This window comes from Perna viridis, chromosome 1 (assembly GCF_037379345.1).
Source record: "Perna viridis isolate PV_CMFRI_1.1 ecotype Kerala chromosome 1, ASM3737934v1, whole genome shotgun sequence".
Classification (NCBI taxonomy): domain Eukaryota; kingdom Metazoa; phylum Mollusca; class Bivalvia; order Mytilida; family Mytilidae; genus Perna; species Perna viridis.
Genome location: NC_142445.1, coordinates 64,482,567 through 64,503,172, shown reverse-complemented (window position 1 = coordinate 64,503,172; position 20,606 = coordinate 64,482,567). Strand labels below are relative to the sequence as shown.

Here is a 20,606-nt window from a genome sequence, read left to right as displayed (position 1 = left end):
TTAGGAGAGAGTTCAAGTATCTGACTATAATTTAAAAAAACGATCATTCAAAAACAAAAACATAATAATTCGTATAATCGTTACTGCAAATATAAAACTAGAAGTCATTAAAGATACCTCCGCCCTCAGTAACCATAGTTACAACAATGTTGCTATACAAAAAGCTGACCTCGCTTCCGCATGAAATTTAATTCTATGATATAGCATACCTATATAAAGAAATGCTTTGTATAAGAATATATCAGTTCTCATCCTCTTGATTTTTAATGTTTAATTTCAGTCTCCATCTCAAGAGAGAATCGTGAACAGAGTATACAGCAAAAGATTCAAAGAACTCCTTCAATCTGACGAAATTCAGCAAATTTTAAAGGAAATTGGTGATGACAGCCAAGAAAAAGAAAATAATGGAACAGCAGAAATTATATAGATGATTAATTATCATCATACACCTCGAGTTTTAATGTAAATTACTCTGCTGTGCAATGAAATAACGCACGTGACTAGAGCAGGGTTTGTAAATAAGTGACTATCAACGAAATTCCCCAGTTTTCAGACAATAGACTTTTGATAACATACATTAAGTTGGTTTCAAATTTTATCACCATAAAGAAGTATTGAAGATACCTACCACAAGTTGTGTAAACACTTCGTTGCAATACCATCTGCTGATGTTGGAATTATCGATTTTATGGGATGGAATGTTATTTATATTTAATAGGATAATCAATTGTCAAGAGTGAATAACCAAAATATCAGGAGTTAAATCTTCAAGCGTTCTTGGCACGAATCATCATCTTTTTTTATTCACGATAACTGATTGATTATAATGACATTCCTCTTTTGGTATTTAACTTGAAGAACAATTCCACAGAAATTCATACACTTATAATAACAGCAGATAGTTAAATTTTATGAATGCTAGTTTTTTTTTGTTTTTTTTTTGTTCCTTTAGTCCAGTTGGAGTAAGAAATTTCTTTTTTAAAGAAAAACCTATGGTTGAGGTCATATCACCACAATTTTAATTACTTCCTTTTTTTAACATTCACCAGCTTAAGTCATCACATGAAAGTCAATTGTCTACAAACTAACAAAGGCACTGACAACAACAATGACGGGGCCATACCATTATAAGACTACAAAATAATTGTGGTTGTATAAAAACAGCATAAAATATCGTTTGTTCCATTTTAATTGCTTTAAGTTTTGAACACTATACATGAAAGACAAATATCGAGCTATCTCTAAACCACCAGTTAGAAAGCATTCTATGATTCCTTCTCACGTAATTCATGTCTTTATTCTGTGAATTCTACAAGGCATTTGTTTCACAGAATTTTGCAATTTTATCTCCTTTTACTAGGTTCAAACCTCCTTCGTTGACTTTCCATTGTTAATGGTGGAATATATTTTTACATTGCTTCAGACTGAAGTGAAGTACTCATAACGTAACCAGACAATAAAGTAAGTCATCAGGATGTAAACAAGTGGATTATGTATTTGACCTTCAGAGGAATATTTGTACCATTACTATCCAACTGATCACCTCCTGAGTCTGAGGTGGAATGCATGCCTACATTCCTTGGAGTCTTCGGGGTAATATTTATCATAAAAGTCTAACATAAACTCCTCAGGTTTAAAACCAAATTTTTGATACAGTATCATAGCAGCATTAGTTGCCGAGACGTGAAGACGGACATCTTTGCCCATACATGTCTGAAAGAAGATATGAAAGGGTATCACTGTAAATCAAAAGAAAAATAAAAAAATGAAATCAATAGCTTTTAACATTAAGATCTTCGTTTATAACTGCTATAGAAATGGGTGTACTGCTTGGCATAACATATTTTGCCTGTTTTTATATAGGTTTGATAGGGTAAGACTATTTATTTTTAATGAATTTTCTTTTTTTCAGACCTTACAATCAATACATACGCAAATTATAACATGTTTCACACTTGTTATGGACCTGCATGTAAACATGTGAAAAACATGTTTATTACTGAAAAATGAACTCATGAAAAACTTTTGTTTAAATGTCATAAGGTAAATATGTGCTATCTACTAGTATATGTAATATGAAACATTTTCATAAACTTTTTATATATAATTTTTAAGCTATTACATGCACACAAATAAATATTTACACATCAGTCATAAATGTGTTTCAATATATGTTGCATTTTCTGTGTACATTATTACTGGCATTGCACTGAATTTTGTCAAAACATAGTCATAAAAAGTGAAAAACACCTAATGCCAAGCACAGTAAGACACCTATAGGATTGTGAGCAAGTGAGCGCAACCCCAAAATGTAAGTTAGTTAAAATAACAATACTGAGATGGCCCCCAGTAACAGTTATCAGCCAAACCAGACAAAGTCTGGTAATCAGTAGAAAGGGAAGGGCAGCAAGAAAATAAAAAAAAATATTGAGGCTTATCAGGATAAATAAACGAAAATAGATAACAACTCATTTTAATAACTGAAAATATACCCTCGTCTTAAGTACATTCCATCTAATTTTTCTGCTTATACTGAAACCTTTTACATAGTACATGCATGTACAATTTACATACATGTACCTTACAGACAATATACAACCCTATTTTTAGGATGTAAATGACTCACTCACATAATAGGTACATTCACACAATACACAGAATGAAGGATAGTAATTCCCAAGCTACATTGCACCAAAGCAACATGAAATGTTCATATCATAACCAAACTTTCATGTCACACAAACAGAATTGATTTTTTTTTAACAATTACAGCATAATACATTATCATGTATACACATAATATGCCAAATATGCACTTAAATGATAAGAAAATGTTTTCTTATTCAAATATATAAGTAAATTATTTTCCCATCTCTATTTCATACATGATGCAACATGATATTGACCTCGACAGAACATGAAGTACAAGTTTTTAGTCCTCCAAAAACAAAAAGAAGAAATGATCATTCCTACCTGTATAAGATGATATAACATAAACTTGGCGATACCAGCCCCTCTCCACTCTGGATGGGTGAAGATAAAGGAAATGTAAGCCTCATTATAAGATACATCTGGCACCATGAAAGCAAAACCTATCACTATCTTCCTTGAAATTATAAAATACATAAATTGAAATTAAAATTCATGCCAGTATTTTTATTTTTCACCATTTAGTTAAAATGAAGAAGTTTTTTGATGGAGTTTTATCAATCAAAACATTTTGATCTTACTTAATCAATAAAAAATCAAATAAATAAATGCACAAAAACTCGTAATAGCCCATTTAATTTTATTTTGCAGTGTTCAAAGCCCCATAATATTGCAAAACAAAATTAAAACCAAAAAAAAATGGGAACTTTCTTCCATATTCACTAACATTATATCAAAAATAATTAAATTTCCTGTAACGTGTTTGAGTTCATGTTCAACTTGTTGATAAATGGAGAGTGGTTTACCATAATAAGTCAGCGAAAAGATGGTTGTATGAAAATTTACAGAATTTAACATAAATAAGAATTTACTGTTCATGTATGTTTATAATAATACATACACCAACAGAAAAATGACCTGGTATCAAAATTGTTTCTTTAATTACATACAAAAACTGAAAAAAAGTCAGTAACTTATATGAAAGAAAAATATAATTCAAGTAGGAATCATCAGCCGAAGATTCTAACATGTTATAATCACCAAGGGTGTCAAAAGTGTGACTTCCCTTAGTGTGTATTAATTTGACTCAATACTCTTGATCTTGCTGTAACATCAGGACATTGAAAATTAATAAGGTTCATCATTAACTCCCTTTATTTCTATTGCGAAAATAATCATAAGTTACCTGAAGGAAAATAATCATAAGTTACCTGAAGAGAGCAATGACACTGAAATCAGGATACTGAAGGCACTCTGATACTACAACAGTCATATAAAAAAATCAGTGATAACTGTAAGAACTTCTTTGAAATTAAAAACAGTAGAACATTCAGAAAAAAAAATTACCTCAACAATTTACTCTAAAATTACTTATCACTAACTTAAAAGTTAGACCCCCAACTACCTTTTATTGCGGAAGCTTTAATTGATGATACCAAATAATCTAATGCCATATCATAACTATTAACCCTTCCTCTTTTGGAGGGAGAACACACTCTTTTTGTGTCAATCTTCCTCTTTGAGAAAGTATCTTACATGGAAGACACAAATCACCCTCTTTCACAAATTTCTCCCCTAAGCAGATATATAGCACAAATTATGTTCTAAATTGCTTATTAAATTGATATTTGGACAATGTTTATTAAACATAATAATCATTGAGTAACAATAAAAAAATGATTGATCCATTTGTAGTACCAATCACATAAATTTTGATAAGAAATTCTTAGTAGATTAATGAGCTTATCCAATATTTCATATCTTTGTCTTATCTTTGTAATTAAATGGTCCTTTTTTTCTATGAATAAGGTTATCTTCCTCTTAGAAAAGCTGATAAGAGGGAGATCTCCCTCTCTGAGCAATCAACAAGTTAACAGGTATGTCATATATATATGTGAAAGATAAACAGTAATTACTCTAAAGAACACTCTTCATTTTACATTGAACAATTACGATAAACTACCTAATTTTTTAATTGTGTCACTCAGAAAGGTCAATGCTCTAATAAAAACCATTGAGAAAGTTATCATCATTTAAATATTGAACCAATCAGGGCTCACTTAAGAAATATACAAATATTAACATTTTAAGCAGATAATGAGGTATATGTAAGTAAAACTTCTTTAAATGAAAATAACACCTTTTTTGAAGTTATACCGAAATATTATCAATGGGTCAAATTTGAAAAGATATCAGACATCATCGTCAAGCATATGAATTAAGGAAGAAATACTTACAATCAATACCTGGCCAAAAGAACTCACGACATAGAATGTTAACAGATGGAATATGTTGTGGACGGACATAGCAGTAATCAATAGGTGGGGAGGGCAGAGCAACCCAGGAAGGATCTTTCCTGTAACATATAAATTGACTTTATACTAAATAGATTTAAGACTGTATCCTTTTTAGTACACTCAAAAAAAAATGTTATATGGCTGAAAAATATGCCCATAAAACATAGATATTCATGGAATATGATAGATAATTCATCACGGTCATCCATTGCTGTCACAGATTTCTTCAAAATAAATACTATGAATAAAAGTTCAATGACACATACATACAATAATCTATATCTAACTTACCTATGTGGATAAGCCTTAATCTCCTCCAATAAACTCATCTTCCTTGCTTTGGATTCATAATCTCTCCTTATAAATGGTTTCAATATTCTGTATAAAGATTTGCAACATTTCATAGCAATAACAAAGTCAAGTATATATATGTTTGAATCATTCAAACACTTATGTAGTCATAATTTATATTAAAGAGTTATCTCCCTTTTTTCAATGAATTTCAATGCTTTCTATGTAATTTATTTCTCTTTTATCCAGTTAATCAAAAATCAACATTTAACTTTGAAGAAGGGTGCATTTGTGGTATGAAAAGGATGAAAATTGTTTTTGAACAAAGTTTTTCACGTGCCAACCACTGCTAGGTTTTTGCCTGGACACCCTCTTAATTCACAGCTAAAAAAAGAGCCCTGCATGATATGATTGAATAGTGATGTTTTATAATAGTCACACTTTTGGAATGGTCAAAACAAACACCTAATTAATGTAAATATAATTCAACCATGTAAAGTAACCTGTAAAATAGTATTAGTAGACATACTGACAATATTCAACTCAATTTTTGGTTGATTGATTGATTGTTGGGGTTTACGTCCGAGCAGCAATATTTCAGCTATATTCAGACGATGAACATGAAATGGATGATAAAATGAATATGAAATGATGTGATGAAAAAAAGGGTTGGGACACAAGGATAATGGGGTCGACAAATTTTGATTGCTACTAAAAAAAGGGAGAGATGGGTAAGGTCGGACAATTTAGCCTCCTGTGGGCGGACGCAAAGGTTCCTACTTCTACTGAATACCACAGCAGGGTTCTTTAACGTGCGAGGAACGTGGCATCTTTCCCAACACGGTGCACCACTATGGTTTGCAGTCAGGTTTTCTGTATTACAGCCTGACAACGCCAGCATGTAACATGCCAGGGGTACCCCATTCCACCACCTGGGGCACACATCCCAGTTGCTCTGTGGGCAGAGCACCTAGCCCCCGGCTAGGTTTCTGAGAACTATTTAGTCGCCTTTTACAACAAGCTTAGCGCTGCTGCAGGCCTATTTTTTTAACACCTGGACCTGCATGGGGCAACTCAATTTTTGGAGAAATCCTGACGGTTCAAGGGAAAATAGTATAACTTTACAGTTAATAAAAAGGTAACTACAGGTGAGCTGAAGTACAATGACAAGTAAAGGCTTGGATTCAGGTGAGCATATGATTGTTGTAGGAATCCTTGGAATTTCCAGCATCAAACATCTGAGGGTGTAAATTTTACAATCAGATGTGTGGATGTAATAGGCAAATCAAAAAATGATATTTTAGCATGTAGGTTATCTTAATTGTTATTTCATGACCCTCAATGTAGTGAAAATTACCATGAAACAAAAATACCCACAATTTAATATCTCTCAGATAAATAAATCTAACCTTGCAGTATATGGACTGACAAAACACTGCAGCTGGTCATCTTCTGTACCAACCAATCTATTCAGGAATGAAGGTCTCTGCTGGGTCAGTAACTTAGAACTGAACCCAGAAGTCTGTTGAAAATAGTAAAGTATTTGGGTGTTTGTTATATTACCAAATCAAAATCAGTTTTCCTATTATGGTAATAAAAAATTTAAAAAGTAGTACCTGTGTCTCATAATATTAATGTGGAATAATGGACAAAAAAATAAATGTAAAAAATGAAAAACTTCCAAAATTCTCTTTTTATGGTAATCAACTGCTTATTAGGTTATAATTTTGTATCCTGATGTTGAAGCATAATAAATAACTATACAGAAAAAGATGCATCAAATGAAAAGTTTTAAAAAATCAAATGCCTACATCTGAGATAATGATGAAAAATTGTACCTACTTGAAATCTGTCAAGTATTCTAACATCCCCAGGTAAAAACCTGTTCACAGGTAACCCTTGTGGATTGAGTCGGTTCTCATCCTACAGAATACATAAGATAATAAATACTAAAACAATTATACATTTTGTCAATATAGCAAGGTTAAATCCTATTATGAGGCTGTTACTAAAAACAGAACAAAGTCTGGTCATAATCATATGCATTTATGGAAATCTCTTATGACCTTCTTTCATTCCTTATATACAATTTACAGCAATTTCAAAACGACTTCCGGACGATTTTTTCAGTTTTGCATGGTTTTCTCACATACAGGCCCTTGACTGATAACCATAGTAAATTAAGTAACTTTTCATACTACAGAATGAAACCAGATATTGTGTTGATGCCAAAACATATTTCAGGTTAGAAACCTTTTAACTGGTATTTATTGTGGGTTTAGTTAACTCTTGTTTAACAGACTAGACCAAGGGTCTGGAAATTTTGACAGCCCGTGCCGTACATTTTATCAAACTTCAGCAGACGTTTGTGTCAGTCTTTTACATGCTTAGATCGAAAAAAAAACTTTAAAAACATTTTTATGTTGTTATTTTAAGATAAATACTGGAAATTGTGTTATTTCAACACATACTCTGTCTTTTAAAAAATATCAGAGCTAGTGAACGAGTTCAATTTCGGCCACACATGGATGTTCTAACATGTAAAGAAAACATTGTATCTCTTGGACTTTTTCATCAAATAGGCAAACAGCCAAAAACTTCTGAGTGATACAAAAAATGTTGATTATTTATAAAAGAAAATTGCGAAAACATTTTGTATATTGATTTAAATGGTCTGTTAACTTCTCTGTTGAAACAATTCAATCGATGAATTAATAATTACAAACTACAACTGATTCGTAGTTTCAGTTCCATGTGCTTTCATTACCTCTGAAAGATCGGCGGGAAAATAGTGGACTTGTAAATCTTTTTTTTAATTAATCAACTTATAAATGTATGAAGATTCTCCCAGTTACTTCAATTAATTCGTATACACAGTGGGGCTGCACGTGTACTGTTAATTCAATTATGCAATCAACTAATCAGTTATAGGTAAATCACAGTCACAGGTGGCTGCACATTGGCTAGTATTGATGTACACCTGTCTATGTTATAGTCTAAACTAAACTAACATCAATTGTGTAAAATATTTTAGTTTCATTCTGTAATTCCACATATATTTCATATTTTACACAAAAGTTAAGATGTACTTTTACATCATCATATTGTTAATTGTGTCTGACACTAATACCATAAAATACTCAGAGAATACCTCCTTTATCCAGCTATCACCCCAACATTTCCTAGCCATCTTGTTCATTTCTATGTCAATATCAAAAATAGGTTGTCCTCTTTCTCTCTTAAGCTGTAAAACAAGAAATCCAATTTAAACATGAAGAAAAAAAAACATTTTGTATAAAACTAAAGAGCCTTAATCATTAACCGTGAGAATATGATATTGTGTGTTTATATCATTTGAGCAAATGGTACAAAAAGTAATTTTTTTTAACAAATCACTACTTCCAATCAATGATTCCTGCCAAGACAAAACTTTGGTTCACCATCAGGAAAATAACAGGCAAATGAGTTTCATGAACTGTTTCTATGGCAACTTGAAGCAGCTGAAGCCACCTTAGAAAATGGAGGACAAATGATGAATGGCAGACAATATATGCAATGTGATAAGATCACTGGAACCTATGGTCATGATGAGCTTAAAATTTGTAAAGTTTATGTAAATTGGCTATGTGATTGTTGAACAAGGTAAAAAGAAAGAAAACAATTCAAGGTTTATACATCAAATAGGAAAAAAACTGAAAATCCTAAAATGCTACATGCAATTTTATTCAATATGTTCCAATTTTAAGTAGAAAATTTAGTACATGTATTAAACATAAGAATGTCTTGTTTCTTAACTACCCAGAAAACAAAAAGATTTACAAACTGATCAAAATGTTCATGATATTAGAAAGTTCATTGGTTTTATATGCTTTCAGTCCAAGGTTTTACAGATTAACTTATCCATAACTCATTAGATCCCTATTACAAATAACTCTTACTGGGATCCAAACTTACTTTAAAAGTGGAAAGTCCTGAACTTTTCCAAGTTTAATATCAATGGTCCACTTAAGGATCAAAAGTCCACAATAAAGTGTCTAGTAAAAGGGGGCTGAAGACTACCATCAATTTGTACCTAAAACTACCATTTATTTGAACCTCACACTACCATTAATTTGTACCACACAATATCATAAATTTGAACCTCACAATATCATAAATTTGAACCTCACACTACCATTAATTTGAACCTCATACTACCATTGATTTTTTACCTCACATTACCATAAATTTGAACCTAAGACTACCATTAATTTGTACCTCAGACTACCATTAATTTGAACCTCTCACTATAATTTGAACCTCACATTACCATTGACTTTTACCTTATATTACCATAAATTTGAACCTAAGACTACCATTAATTTGTACCTCACACTACCATTAATTTGTACCTCATATTACCACTAATTTGAACCTACGGCTACAATTAATTTGTACCTAATACTACATTAATTTGAACCTAACACTTCCATTAATTTGTACCTCAGACTACCATTAATTTGAACCTAAGACTACCATTAATTTGTACCTCACACTACCATTAATTTGCACCTCAGACTATCATTTATTTGAACATAAGACTACCTTTAATTTGTACCTCAGACTACCATTAATTTGTACCTAACACTACCGTTAATTTGAACCTCAGACTACCATTAATTTGTACCAAAAACTACCATTAATTTGTACCTCAATTACCATTTATTTGAACCTCACACTACCATTAATTTGAACCTCAGACTACCATTAATTTGAAACTCAAACTATCATTAATTTGTACCTCAGACTACCATTAATTTGAACATCACACTACTATTAATTTGAACCTAAGACTACCACTAATTTGTACCGCAGACTACCATTAATTTGTACCTCACACTACCATTAATTTGAACCTGACTACCATTATTTTGATTTGAACCTCAGACTACCACTAATTTAAACCTAAGACTACTATAAATTTGTACCTCAGACTACCATTAATTTGTACCTCACACTACCATTAATTTGAACATCAGACTACCATTAATTTGATCCTCAGACTACCATTAATTTGTACCTAAGATTACTATTAATTTGTACCTCAGACTACCATTAATTTGAACCTAACACTACCATTAAATTGTACCTCATACTACCATTAATTTGTACCTCAGACTTCTATTAATTTGAACCTCACACTACCATTAATTTGTACTTCAGACTACCATTACTTTGTACCTCACACTTCCATTTAATTTGTACCTCACATTATCATTAATTTGAATCTCAGACTACCATTAATTTGAACCTAAGACAACCATTAAATTGTACCTCATACTACCATTAATTTGTACCTCTGACTTCTATTAATTTAAACCTCATACTACCATTAATTTGTACCTTAGACTACCACTAATTTGTACCTCACACAACCATTAATTTGTACCTCACAATATCATTAATTTGAACCTCACACTACCATTAATTTGAACCTAAGACAACCTCTTATTTGAACCTAAAACTACCACTAATTTGTACCGCAGACTACCATTAATTTGTACCTCGCACTACCATTAATTTGAACCTCAGACTACCATTAATTTCTACCTAAGACTACCTTTAATTTGTACCTCAGACTACCATTAATTTGTACCACACGCTACCATTAATTTGAACCTCAGACTACCATTAATTTGAACTTCACACTACCATTAACTTGAACCTAAGACTATCATTAATTTGTACCTCAGACTACCATTAATTTGTACCCCACACTACCATTAATTTGTACCACAGATTACCATTAGTTCGAACCTCACACTACCATTAATTTGTACCTCAGACTACCATTTATTTCAACCTCACACTACCATTAATTTGTACCTCAGACTACTATTTATTTGAACCACAGACTACCATTAGTTTGAACCTCACACTACCATTAATTTGTACCTCAGACTCCCATTTATTTCAACCTCACACTACCATTAATTTGTACCTCACACTACCACTAATTTGAACCTTTTATTCTTTCACAGTATTTCATATACATTTAACAAAGAAACCTCTATAAAATCAATAAACAAATTAATAACCTGTCGTATAATCAGCTTCCTCCTCAATCTGTTGGTTTCTGGAGGTAGCTGACTTATATTTGCTGCATCATTTAATTTCTTTAATAAATGTCTCTCTTCATACAAACTCATCAATACACATCTGTAACAATTTAAGATCAATTTTTTCAATACCATTAATAAAGATGATTTTACTTACTACTGTGCAATTGATAGGCCAAGATGTGATGTTTGTTGAGATATTCAAAATTGACATTATTCTGTGTGTTGGCAACATTACTTTAATATAATACTGTCAATGGAGATTGTTAATATTTTTTAATATTGTGACTGTTCCCTGAGGTATCAGGCATTAGGAACAATGTGACTGTTCTGTGAGGTATCAGGCATTAGGAACAATGTGACTGTTCCGTGAGGTATCAGACATTAGGAACAATGAAAAATGATCAATTTGTCAATGAAACTGCAATAATTAAACTGTATAATTGAGTTTTTAACATTACTTTCGCAGGTTTTTGAAATAGAAAAACTTTTAAGTTTAGTCCCAAATATCTAAATCACAATTATAATGGTACAAAAATATTGTTGTTGTCATTGTATAATAATTCTTTATACATGTAATTCACTGTAATGTTCTAATGCTAGAGAGAAACAATTTTTAATCACAAACTATATAAACATGAATGTACATGTATTTCTATGTAAACCACTACCTAGAAAATAAATCTGGCCTCCACATTCTACTGTACAGTATAATGAAAGTAAATAATCTAGCTCTACAGCATATAAAAATAAATTTTTTGATTCAAAGCTTTTTTTTAAATGAATATTCTGTCCCAACCAAAATTGCAAGCCCCCTGCCCAAAATCAAATGGTAGTCCTGTAAGCCAATATCAAAATACATTGGACACCTCAAACTGATACAAGCTTTCAAACTTACTTCTCTTCTTCTTCCTTTGTACTACTGGCAACTGAAAAGGTATCTTTCTCTATTTTTGTCTTCTTAGATATTTTTCCTCTTTCATTCTGCACAGTACTTTCATTTTCATCAGAACTGCTACTTTCACTTTCACTTTCAGAGTCAACTACAGATTCAGCTTCATCCTTCATGACTGTTTCTCCAATGGAAGATATGCATGGCAAACCTTTCTTAGCAGCTTGGTTTATCTGGTCTGTTTCCATTGGAATGTCTGTTCCATTTAAACTGTCAATTGTCTGACTTGGAAGTCCTTTACCCTGCAAACTTTCTGAGTCTTGAACAACACACATTTCTACATCTTCAGTATCTTTCTTTGAACTGAGATTGTCTAAAAGAAGTTTAATTAATATATAACCAGAAATAAAAATGTTCAAAGTGTAAACATATTAATTTTTTAGTTTAAATTATGGTCAAATAAGCGGAAAAATGAAATGCTTATTGTTTTTCAAATCCATGAAATGCGAAAACACCCATTTGAAGTAATATGCAAAAATCTACAACCACAAAAAATTACACATTTACAATAACTGACTTCACCTTTACATTAATATTAAAAAATTTATATGTAGAGACTATAAAGACCTAAGTTTGATTTGCATTGTTTCAAAAATAAACTGATTTTTACTTTTCTTTACATTAAATGTGGTCAGCATAAGATTATCTAGAAAAAAAGACTGAAGAATGTTAAGTACAATTGTCTAATTCCCCTTTGATATAGAAAATTTTAAAATGAATTGAAAAACTTTTTTTTAGGCCCTTATGTTTTACTAAGTGAAAATAATTAAATCAATCAAAGATATAAAATCAAAGGTATTAATGGAAGATACAATTTACTACTTAGATTCATGAGAAACAAAGCTTAGCTATCCACTTACCACCAGGGGTCATGTGATACAAAGCTTAGCTATCTATTTACCATCCCAAGTCATGTGATACACAGCTTAGCTATCCACATACCAACAGGAGTCATGTGATACAAAGCTGAGCAATCCACTAACCACCAGGAGTCATGTGATGCAAAGCTGAGCTATCCACTTACCACCAGGAGTCATGTGACACTAAGCTGAGCTATCCACTTGCTCCCCCATCAGGAGTCATGTGATGCAAAGCTGAGCTATCCACATACCATCAGGAGTCATGTGATACAAAGCTGAGCTATCCACTTACCACTGGGAGTCGTGTGACACAAAGCTTAGCTATCCACCTACCACCAGGAGTCATGTAATACAAAGCTGAGCTATCCACTTACCACTAGGAGTCATGTGATACAAAGCTGAGCAATCCACTTACCACTAGGAGTCATGTGACACAAAGCTTAGCTATCCACTTACCACCAGGAGTCATGTGATGCAAAGCTGAGTTACCCACTTACCACCAGGAGTCATGTGACACAAAGCTTAGCTATCCACTTACCACCAGGAGTCATGTGATACAAAGCTGTGCTATCCACATACCATCAGGAGTCATGTGACACAAAGCTGAGCAATTTATTTACCATCAGGAGTCATGTGACACAAAGCTTAGCTATCCACTTACAACCAGGAGTCATGTGATGCAAAGCTGAGTTACCCACTTACCACCAGGAGTCATGTGACACAAAGCTGAGCTATCCACTTACCATCAGGAGTCGTGTGATACAAAGCTGTGCTATCTACAGCATTATCACAGACAGTAGATAGAATGTCATGTAACAATGGAGATTGACAGGTTGGAGGAGGTGATCCTAGAGGAGGAGTTATGGACCCAGGGTCAATTTCTAGGTCACTGTCTGAATCTTCTGCTTCTGTGTAATCAGCTGACATCAACAATGATGGAATACTGGCTGAAAATTTTTTAACAATACTGTATGTGAATTGGTAAATATTGAAGATGTGCACATCATATAATGGAGTAATTTGATAATAATTTAGCCATACTTTTTCTTCTTCATCTTGAGTCTCTTCAATGAAATTATAAAACTCTTTTTTTGTAAGCCTGTTTTTGGTTCTAATTTTAATAAAAAACATTTTCATAAAATTACACCAAGAGATACTTCGTTCAACTAAACAAAAAAGTGATATAAAGCAAAAAAAATTAAAACCACATCACACTGTGAAAAAATTAGTAAATTAGTTACAGCATGTATATGACTTAAAGATATACAGTTGTTCACTGGGAGACATACAATACATATTGTTTACAGTGCAAGCTCAATAATAACTGGTACCATTGTTTACAGTGCAAGCTCAATAATAACTGGTACCATTGTTTACGGTGCAAGCTCAAAAATAACTGGTACCATTGTTTACATTGTGTAACTAATTTATTGATTGTAGTTTTATGTCATATGGTGAATATTTCATGCATTTTAGGACGAAAACATTTATTTTAAGTGTAAAAATATGACTGGTTTGTAATGTTTTATATTTCAACTCACATTATTGAACTATAATTGGTTAAAATTGATATGATTTTCCTTAAACTTTTGCTACTGACTTAATGGTACATAAAGTGTTGCTTACTTTGAGGTTTTAGTTCACTTTCTGTTAACCAAGAATCTGTTTTAGAACTACTTGCATGAGAAAATTGACTATCTTCATCTAATTCACTTTTTACTGAACAAAATGATGAATTAACTGTAGAAGCACTACCAACTGATGACAAGCTCTGATTTAAAGGCATAGAAGTACTCTGATTCCAAGAGAAGTTTGTTTCTACTGGTTCCTGTTTAATGTACTGTACAAAGGTAACCAGATTGTCCTGACTGTCTCCCTGTATCCCTGAAGAACCAGGGCATGGCTGGGAAGATGATGATTCAAGGTCATTTTTATCTGGACCAGATACATTAAGGGATGAAACACTCCTAGCTCTTCTAATATCTTTGGCTTCCTGTACAAATCATCACAAAATACATGATCAAATTACCGAAAGAAATAAATACATGAGCAAATAAAAAAGAAACCCCAAAATAGTAATTCTCTTTCAGCAATAATTATTTTTATGTTTGAAAAGATATTCAATAGGAATATTGATCAGTTTTAAATCCAAGTTGACATTCTAAATGTTTTTTTTAATTGCCTGAACTATCTACTAACAGTGAACATTATAAATCAGGAGAGGGCAAACAAACATTTTTCTAAATATAACTTAATCTTAACACATTATTACAGTAAGTGTTTCTCTTTTGGCTTTAAGTTCCATGGCAGATTCTATAGAAGTTTTCCCCCTTCTACTTCTAAGGCCTTCAACTTTGTTGACATTTTCTACAGGAGATAAAGATAATTTCTTCCTGTTCTGTTTGGCTGACTGAATCAGTGCTGTAAAACAATATGAAAGAAAGTCACACAAGATTAATAAAAGGACTAACTTATACGGGTTTCTGTTCATAATGATCAGTTATATATTTTTTCATCAATTAAATGTTGTATTGTTTTGTCTATTATGCAACTTTATAACACAATATTAAGTATGTTTGATGTATGAATCCAAACCTTGTCAGTTAATATATCACAAACACAGGCAACATGCCATGGTGTTCTATCTGCTATAAACCATATGAAATACAGAAAATTATTAGCCTGAATATAGTAATGTATCTGTATTATTTCATATGATTTGAGACCCATATAAATCTATCTATTACTTGATGTTGATTTTTAAACTCTAAGCATTTTAACTATAGATAAAGATGTGCACAATATTACCATGTTTAATGAAAGGTGGCTTCATTTCTGTAAGTCTCCACCATCCATTCTCTCCTAACTCTTTAGCACCAGAAGTAAAAACTAGAGGACAGCCAGATGATAGGGTACCAGCTACTGTACCATGCCATAATGAAGTCTTCTTCCTTGAAAGTATTTTCATGAAAAGAATATTGAATAATAAAATCGTACATCTGTGAGCTAAAGTTTAATATACATTTTTTTATCAATTACATTTTCATATTACAAAGATACTTTAATTCTAAAAGTAAGGAAGGAATTCAGTGAAGTATCACTAGAAACTTCTGTAACAAAAAATTAAACAACAAATGAGTAGGTGTATCACGTTCTATAATAAAACAGAATTTCTAAAGCAAGAATGGTTGAAATAACTGGCGTCTTATAATGGAAAACTAACTATGGTTATACATTGTAGCCTGAAACAGATGTGTGTGTAACAATAATTTAATTTCAGAAGTAAGCAAGTTTTCTGATTGGATAAAAATTTTTGTCCATTTCTCATTGACTAAATTTTGTAATGTGACTGTGATATCATCAAACTTTTTTGATGATATACTCCTAGAATTGTGTGACTAATATTTAATTATAAGGAATGACTGCCACATTTTTTCAGGCTATCAAAAATAACCTCAATGCCTGTGGTGCACACTTTAAAATAACCTACTACGCATTACACAATTAAAGGTGAGTATCTCATTTAAAATACTGTAAATGAATTAATTTTTTCAGGGTGTACTAATTTTCACTATTTTCTCAGTTGCCTCAAGAATGTGAAAATATATTCACATTACCAAGTCTTTTGACCATTGAAATCATGGTTTCCACATTTTCTAAATTCATGGCCTTGTTTATATAATGATTTGTATCAACGGCCATAGAGTACCTGTCACATCAAAGAATAGAAATCAATACTGTGCAAACATGCTATTCACAAAAAGAATAAAATGTATGTGTCAAACACACACTGCAGGTAATCACCGATAAAAGATTACCGTTAAATAGACACGCTAAAAATTGTCAATAAGTTAATCTGTAAACATGCAATTAAAGTGTCATAAGTTAATCTCTACAATAAGCTATGGCTTGGACAATTAAGTGAATTCTTTTTAGTTTTACATAAGAATACACTGTTAGATTAAAATGGCCATAGGAAATTATATATGTAGCCTTGTCCACTTGTTAATATCATAATTACAGCCATCATAAATTTATGGAAATAATAACAGTAAAAGAAATGACCAAAAGAGGAATCAAACACTGCCGAGACTATTGAAAAGCTTTATTTCTTCAACCTTAAAAACCGCAAAAATTAATACCATGGGAACATGTTGACTTCCCAGAAACTGCGGAAATTAATAGTTTATAGTAATTTAAGGTTTTCTTTATAATAATAAACAATCCAAACTATCCAATCTGATTCAAATCAAGAATTAATTATATGGAATAAGAATATTTTTGAATAACCAGGTTGACCCTTAGAAAAAGTATCAATTACTGGACCACAAAATAATGCCAGAATTATCTATGCTTTACTATTCCTTACTTTTCCTTACTTTAAACCAAACTAACCTTTGTCCTCCAAATAAGAGTGTCCAATGTTTGTCGATGTAAGCACAGATATGTTCCTTCCATCTAAAGTACCCATACTTCCCAACACATCCCGACAACTGAAGGTTATATAAAGCCAGTAAAACTACTTGGGACCTAAAAAACATCACATTTGATTTGATAATAACTAACATTATGAAAGTCCAGGGGTGCTTTCCAGTTAAAACGCAGATTGTTGGTACGTATCACAGTAGTTCTTTCCAGGTGTTGTTACTGTTGAACCAGTAATGGAATTCATGAAAGTTGGTTTGTACCATGTAATGGAATTATCTGTTGTAACAAACTGCATGATGGAAAGCACCATAGGTGACCTGTACATAAATGTTTATCAAATGGCATACCAAAATGATGGAAAGCACCATAGGTGACCTGTACATAAATGTTTATCAAATGGCATAGCATAATGCAAACATGTTCTGTTTTAAAGCCTGATTAGTTGAAAGTTAAGATTTTTTTAAATTGTTAAACACAAGTTAAACAGATTTTATTTTCTCATATTTGTGAAGAAAAAGATGAAGAATCCTTGTATAAAATTTGGTTCCTAGTAATAAAATGTACCATTGCATTTTGATTCTTTCAACTTCCTCGTCACCTGTAGAACTACACTCAGTACATACAAAGTGGAAGAATACATCTCCAACTAGTATTGATGGCTTCCCTGACTTTAAACAATCTGAAATGACCACATTTAATATATGTATATAATCTGGAAACATTATCATGTTATTGTATTTTACTGCATTATGCAATATTATTTTTCAAGCAAATACATAAATGAATACTGTATAAAGACAAAGGTTTGTTCTAATTTTTATCATAATCTAGAAACTTGCAGCATGTAAAACTTTAAGTGTCTGAAGGGTAGATTTATTTAGTACATGTAGAAGTTCAATATAGTCCACTTGCCCCTGAATAATAATGACACATTAGAATCCTTTTCTCAAAATTAAAATAAGTTCACATGTACATGTTAACTCATTATTTCCATAATAAGGAACTTTACCTATATGGAAGTGTCGCTTACATCTCATACAAGTCAGTTTTACAGTTTCTTCATCAATATCCTGTGTTTTACAATAACAGTGTGATGGAGCGGATTCCATTATTTCTGCAAAAGAGAACAAAAGAAAGTAAAAAAAACCTCTGTAAACTAGCATGAAGCCAATACTCTGATATATATCTGTCTAAAAATAAATTCCAAGGTGATGAGAGTATTTTCCTTGATAAAGAAATCATTCCATCATGAATTGGTCCTAGAGGATTTCCACATTTTATTTAACTTTCATCCATTTATAAACTGGTAAAAAGTACAGATTGTGTCCCCTTAATAGACCTTTTTATATTCCAAACTTTGACTTCTTTTTTTAAATTTTGCACAAAGGGAAGTAATCCTCAACTTGAAAGACTGGTTTACTGTTCGATTGGAGCAATGGACAGCAGTAGACTTCAAATTCAAACGATTTATTGGAACTATAAGTACTTGGATGCTTTTAAATAATTTATTTCAAACCATTTATATTGTAGCTACATGTACTTAATACCAAAATATATTTCAAAGAAAAATGTTCAATGCTCCAAACATTTGATAAAGCAGTTCCTTAAAAAATGGAGGTATGTCATTTTTCAGCTGGAGCTTTGGTTTGAAAACTGGAGGTAAATTTAATATATCAGTGTTCGTTTTTAGTGGTGTAGCAAGTAAATTATGTGTGAAGTTTATGGAAATCCTCTCATATGAAGTTTGTTTCCCTTAAAAGCTATGCTGTACATTCTAGAATTAGAGTATATATCTATTACCTGATTTGCACATTAAAAGTTCACTTATTTTTATGCATCACCTTCATTGACTAATTTATTTTTATGCACCACCTTCCTCAACTAATTTTCTTCACATTTGCAGGAGGTTTCCAGTACCGTCCTGTGGCATATCCATATTATATAAATTGAAGTTTAGGCCCTTTTTTCATTAACTGCATACCATGTGGTAAACTATTTGGGGAAATTTATTTTAACAAATATTAAATCGAGAATGCTGATACCAAATTTCCAAAATCAACACAATTTAAATGGAGTAGTATTTCCTACAACTATTGCAAATAAAAATAGGGAAATATACTGAATTACTGAAGTTACAGAAAATGTAAAATAAAGGCAGTAAATTATGGAGGAGGTTATTCATATTTTGAATCCACTATGGTAATTACACACATGATTCTACAAAAATAAAGAGGGGAAATGTTTGGTGAAATCAAGCCCATAATAATGAACTTCAAGCCCTTGATGAGACAATTTCATATGTCTGACACAGATAAATTTATAATCCTGATGGTGGTCAAAGCAAAAAATATATCTAGCGTCAAATCCAAGTCAAGTCAAGCCAACTTTATTTAAAGTCACTATATCAAACAGGAAAAAAAAGCTGAGCTTTTAAAATCAACATAAATAAACACAAGACATACACGTACAAGACATTCACATGAAATTAAAACAACATGACATACAAATTATAAATAACATGCAAGTAATCAAGCACACAAAAACACTGAAAAGGCAAAGCAGACTAGATTTGGAAGCAAATGCTACTAAGCAGCTAAAGCATTAAAAATAACATGCCAGCAAAATTAAAATAATAAATGAAAAAAGGATTAGTCAATTTGTGGTACTCCTAAGACAATTACTTAATACAAGCAACTGAAGGTATTGCCATATTGTGATTATAAGTGTTAGTAATTTTATTCTCGGGGTACTTGTAGATAGTAAAGCCCCGTAACTGATAAAAACAATTAAGTGCCTGTGCTGCAGGAGTTAGCATTTCATTTTCATACAGGCTGTTATTATATACAAAAGCAAGGACACTTTAAAGTCCCTGATAAAAGTGTTGAGTAGAAAAATTTTGGTATTGCAAGCTTATTTTAATTTCTAACACTGCATACTACGTAGTTTACGTGCATTCTTTAAAAAGGTGGTAAAAACTTTTTTTCGCAACTTCGCTCTCGAGAGGGATTCATCTGTACAGGGGAAAGTAATT

General features: G+C 31.8%; 2 protein-coding genes across 9 annotated transcripts in view; one reads left to right on the top strand and one right to left on the bottom strand.

The window, feature by feature from the left end:
• The window catches only part of LOC148629844 (uncharacterized), a 6,687-nt gene extending 4,537 nt beyond the window's left edge, over positions 1–2,150 (top strand). For 4 of the 6 annotated variants that reach the window (XR_015917908.1, XR_015917898.1, XR_015917887.1 and 1 more), the window contains 2 exons: positions 281–1,593; positions 1,913–2,150. Coding sequence is in view for 1 of the 6 variants with exons in the window: in XM_088558307.1 (XP_088414433.1) it covers positions 281–427 (147 nt within the window). In the remaining 5 variants the exon portion in view is untranslated. Of the gene's footprint in view, positions 1–280; positions 1,594–1,912 lie in introns of those variants that run through there. The other 2 variants (XR_015917889.1, XM_088558307.1) reach the window with 2 other exon arrangements.
• LOC148629843 (cysteine-rich protein 2-binding protein-like) lies at positions 1,172–20,606 on the bottom strand. Of its 3 annotated transcripts, none has more exons than XM_088558323.1 (18): positions 20,528–20,606; positions 18,585–18,689; positions 18,140–18,254; positions 17,543–17,677; positions 15,956–16,098; positions 15,420–15,568; positions 14,774–15,140; positions 13,891–14,094; positions 12,234–12,600; positions 11,315–11,435; positions 8,389–8,481; positions 7,080–7,160; positions 6,647–6,759; positions 5,238–5,324; positions 4,887–5,005; positions 3,861–3,909; positions 2,974–3,106; positions 1,172–1,713 (listed from the first exon to the last, which is right to left on the bottom strand). In XM_088558323.1, the coding sequence occupies exons 2-18, from the start codon at positions 18,682–18,684 to the stop codon at positions 1,540–1,542; spliced, it is 2,550 nt and encodes an 849-aa protein (XP_088414449.1). In that variant the 5' UTR covers positions 18,685–18,689; positions 20,528–20,606; the 3' UTR covers positions 1,172–1,539. The 3 variants fall into 3 exon arrangements, with proteins under 3 accessions (XP_088414449.1, XP_088414459.1, XP_088414468.1); XM_088558333.1 differs by having other exon boundaries at positions 20,524–20,573; XM_088558342.1 differs by having other exon boundaries at positions 20,512–20,530.

What these genes read in the sequence shown, in the direction of transcription:
- LOC148629843 (XM_088558323.1), bottom strand. Translation starts at nt 18,684, where the DNA reads ATGGAATCCGCTCCATCACACTGTTATTGTAAAACACAGGATATTGAT. An exon ending in GTCAGTCCATATACTGCAAG is followed by an intron (nt 5,325 to 6,646) that starts GTTAGATTTATT and finishes ATCTTTATACAG; the next exon opens with AATATTGAAACCATTTATAA. An exon ending in ATTAAGGCTTATCCACATAG is followed by an intron (nt 5,006 to 5,237) that starts GTAAGTTAGATA and finishes TATATGTTACAG; the next exon opens with GAAAGATCCTTCCTGGGTTG.